General features: G+C 41.0%; 1 protein-coding gene across 1 annotated transcript; it reads left to right on the top strand.

Annotated features, from left to right (window-relative positions):
- The first annotated feature begins 3,474 nt into the window (after positions 1-3,474).
- LOC100770592 (keratin-associated protein 9-9-like) lies at positions 3,475-4,059 on the top strand. The gene has a single exon (XM_027427726.1). The coding sequence runs from the start codon at positions 3,475-3,477 to the stop codon at positions 4,057-4,059; it is 585 nt and encodes a 194-aa protein (XP_027283527.1).
- The last annotated feature ends 464 nt before the right edge of the window (positions 4,060-4,523 follow it).

Here is a 4,523-nt window from a genome sequence, read left to right as displayed (position 1 = left end):
TCCAGGTTTATCATGTCAGTCATTACACTTAAAACAATTCCCCATCAATAAACACCAATTTGTATTTATAATGGAACTATCCGAAACAGTTGAGTCATGGAATCAGTCTCAGTGTCAATCAATAAATGAATGTGTGCATCCCAGCATGTGTAGAAATTACTTAGCCATAAGGAAGAATGATGCATTTTGTTTGCAAAATAAGCCATGCTCAGAAAGATGGATCCTGAATCTTTTCTCACATGTGTGCAATCTAGATTTCTTTAAAAGACATGAAGGTGGAAAGGGGCTATGTGGAAAGTGAAGGAGACGAGCAAGAGAGGAGAAATGAGAGAAGAAAGGGTAATGGGAAGGGCCAAATAAGATCAAAGTACACAGTGAAGTAACAAATCCTGTCACCTCTAAGCTTTCCCACCTCCAGAATGCAGCGGCTCCATCTGTAGGAAGCCACCACCACTCTCTGACTACTAAACAGGCTTGCTTAACGTTAATTAGATCCATGATAAATATTGCATATTTGTCAGGGAGCATCACCATATGTATTTTCCCCTGGTTCACAGGAGAAAACTTGAGGGCTCTAAACTTAGGGTGGATTAATTTGAGTCATTGTTTCAGAATATGAGCTGGACTGTTAGATCAGTCGTCCCCAAATACAACCTTTTCTATAGACGATGAAGAGATGGAGTTGAGTTTGTTACTGTTTTGCCACCAAAACTTCACAAAATGGTGTGTTTTGTTAAAATATACTAGCAATCACTAATTTATTCATTTATCCATTCTCTAAAGTGCCATCAAAAACTTCCAATTACAGTGGCTAGAGGGATGGCTCAATGGGTAAGAATGCTTGCCATGCAAGCACTGGGGAGCTGAACTTGAATTCTTAGCACCTACATAAATAAGAAGATGGCATGGAGGGGGCGTGGGAGGGTGAGAGGGAGGAGGAACTGGGATTGATATGTAAAATAAGATTGTTTCAAATTTAAATAAAAATTTATAAAATAAAAATTTTTTCTTTATTCTTGGGAATTTCATATATGAATACAATGAAACATGATTATATTCATTCCCTTATTTCTCTACTCCAACTTTTCCCAATTTCTCACAACTTCAGGTCCTTTCATTTATTAATCTATTTATTTTTATTTCTTTTATTTTGACAACACACTATTAGAGCTTACCATATGTTCATGGGTGCAGAGCCATCCACTAGATGAAGGGAAATCTGCCAGGGGCCATACATTCAAAACAGAATGACCCCCATACACACACCAGCAAGCTATCAACTGCCAATCAGTCCTCAGAAAGAGATGGGGTACTGGAAGTCCCTCCCAATCTGTGATGGAATTTTGGCTGTTTGATGGTGTACAGGTCATGTACAGGTAGTCAAAGCTGTCATGAGTTTATTGTGGGTTATTTTAATTGCACTCTGACTTATTTTATTTTATTTATTTATTTATTATTTATTCTAGTTATTTTAATTGATATCCTGAGGCTATCAATAAAGTTTATCTTGAATTGGAGGGCAGAGCTAGCTACTAGCTGACCAGAATTAGCCATAGAGATTTTGGAGCTCCTAGGATGTATACAAAGACATAGGAAGTAGTGGGGGGGGGCTTAAAAAGATTTTCATGCCCTTTTGGATCAAGGAAGGAGAGAGAGAAGGGGTCACTGGTTGCTTCTCTGCTGCTTCTCTGATCAATCAGGTTTTTACCCCACTATCTGACTCCTGAGCTTTTATTAATACTAGAACAATTAAGGTAAACACATTATCCAGAGCCCAACACGGAGCATCAAATGTAGCAAGCTTTCTTATTGGGTTATCTTCGGATCACCAGCCCCCCAAAACACAGAGACTTATTAATTATAGAAGCTGTCTTTTAGCTTAGGCTTGCCCCTAACTAGCTCTTCTAACTCCAATTAACCTACTTGAATAATCTACATTCTGCCATGTGGCGTTTACCTTTCCCCTGGGAGAGGAGGTCACTGTTTACTTCTCCACCACTTCTCTCATCAATCAGATTTTACCCTGATATGTGACTCTTTAGTTTTATTTAATAATAGAACAATGTAAGTAATCACTTCATGAGTTCATGAGTGTTTATAGCCATATCAAGTCCAGGAGTTTGCATTTCATAGCCTTCCTTCCCCATCCTCCGGCTCCTTTCACCTCCTCTTCTGCTTTATTCCTTAAGCCTTGGTGATGGGCTTGGAGTGTTAAAAATAAACTCTCCAGGTCAATCTTGTAACTTTTAAAAGAACATTGAAACAACCTGCTAAGGTTGACCAAATGCATAATATATACTCCAGAAACTTCACTCCAAAGGCACATGAAAAAAACATTCACTAGAAGATGTGGGCAAATACATCCATGAGAACAGGATTCACACAAGTTTAAATGCTGGAACTACATCTGCCAGCTACGAAGCACATTAATACAATTTATTAGATCTCATCCTGCAATGATATCAACAAAATTGAACAACTGAACACTGTAGGCAGTGGAGTCTATAAATCTCAAAAGCAAATTTGAGCAAAAGAAAAAAAAATACATGCTAAATGACTTCACTTTTGATAAAGATCAAAAATTAACACACTATTACTTGCATACTAGTTCCCTTAAGGAGAGGTCCAGAGATAATAACATAGTGACAACCACCAGAGATGCCACTGTCTCCTGACACCAATACTGGACACACTATCTTTATCATATTCAGTAAAGATACATATCAAAGCACATAGATTTTCCTGATACTGTGTTATGTTTTAAATTCTCTTAAATAAAGGTGTATGGCTCCATCTCATAGAATTTAATTTTGTCATTTTATAAAGACAGTATGCAAATGTGGGGATCTGACCTGAGTTTATTGGTTCTGCTGCTAAAAAGGACGAATATCTAAATTGATTGATGTTTTCTAGGTCCTTACGTCATTTCACTGCAACTATTGATCCACAGTTGGGTTTATTTGTGTGTAAAAATGACTGTGGCAACCATCCTCTGCCCATGTGTACTTGGATAAAGCTGATGAAATACGGAAAGTGTCTGCTGCCTGTTGTAGTCTGGAGTAAACAGACCTTTCTAAGGAACAGGCTTGAACCCAGATGTGGATTCAGTTTGACACTGTGAACGTATCATTATCATGGCCTTTTCCCAATCTGCATATAGCCAAAGGTACAGGATGCAGGAAAACGCTGACCTGTGCTCACATGACTAGAGCAGGGATGACACTGATGAGTTTCTACAAACACTCTCCACAATTAGTTATTTAAAGAGAAGTGTCAAAGATTTATAATATACTGAACAACTTCCTCCTCAGAGAATTTCCCCCATGAGCCATTGGAAACAAACAACAACAAGGAAAAGTCCTACTTATTGGTCCCTCCATGGGATGCCCAGGGTATAAAAGCCCCAGGACTGACACAGTTGTCATAATCTCAGGAAGCCCTGTGAACAGAACCTCTCCCTCCACATCCAACACCATGACCAACTCCTGCTGCTCTCCTTGCTGCCAGCCTACCTGTTGCAGGACCACCTGCTGCAGGACCACCTGCTGGAGACCAAGCTGTGTGTCCAGCTGCTGCCAGCCCTGCTGCCAGCCCAGCTGCTGTGGCTCCAGCTGCTGCCAGCCTTGCTGCCAAACCACCTGCTGTAGGACCTGCTTCCAGCCAAGCTGTGTGAGCAGCTGCTGCCGCACACCCTGCTGCCAGCCCTGCTGCTGTGTGTCCAGCTGCTGCCAGCCCTGCTGTCAGCCCAGCTGCTGCCAGCCCAGCTGTTGCCAGCCCAGTTGCTGCCAGCCCAGCTGCTGCCAGCCCAGCTGCTGTGAGTCCAGCTGCTGCCAGCCCAGGTGCTGTATCTCTAGCTGTTGCCAGCCCTGCTGCCAGCCCTGCTGCAAGCCCTGTTGCAAGCCTTGCTGCAAGCCCTTCTGCCTCGACCTGTGCTGCCAGCCAGCTTGCTCTGGACCTGTGACCTGCACTAGGACTTGCTACCATCCCACATGTGTCTGTGTGCCTGGCTGTCTGTCCCAAGGCTGTGGGTCCAGCTGCTGTGAGCCCTGTAGTTGTTGATCAACTTACCATAGATCCACTAACAAGAGACCTGTGAGATAACCACAGTACATCAATTTGCTACTATTCTCTGCTAATAATATGCACTTAAAAGTAATACGCATCATAAACTCCCAGTCATTTTCTTATTAACAGACTTGTGACTTGATCACTGCCTACCATCAAATCCACTTTGATATCCTTTTTATTCCTCTGCTTCTAAACATCAACTGATCTATACCCGGGTTTGTGACCTTAGCCTTGACAAAGAGATAATTGCCTTTTAAACTTAAGAAATTAAAAACAAAAAAATCCATTAACAGTTATATAATGAGAGCCTTGCAATGATAAATGTCTATAATTTTTTTCTAATGTGTTTATAGGATTTTAACAATCATCTTGTAACTCTTGCATGGCTTTATATTTTCTTAACTTATAAATGCACTCACACATTGTCCATTGATTTTTCCAATAAATTCTTGACT

This window comes from Cricetulus griseus, chromosome 7, assembly GCF_003668045.3.
Source record: "Cricetulus griseus strain 17A/GY chromosome 7, alternate assembly CriGri-PICRH-1.0, whole genome shotgun sequence".
NCBI lineage: Eukaryota > Metazoa > Chordata > Mammalia > Rodentia > Cricetidae > Cricetulus > Cricetulus griseus.
This window is presented reverse-complemented; position numbering and strand designations above follow the sequence as displayed.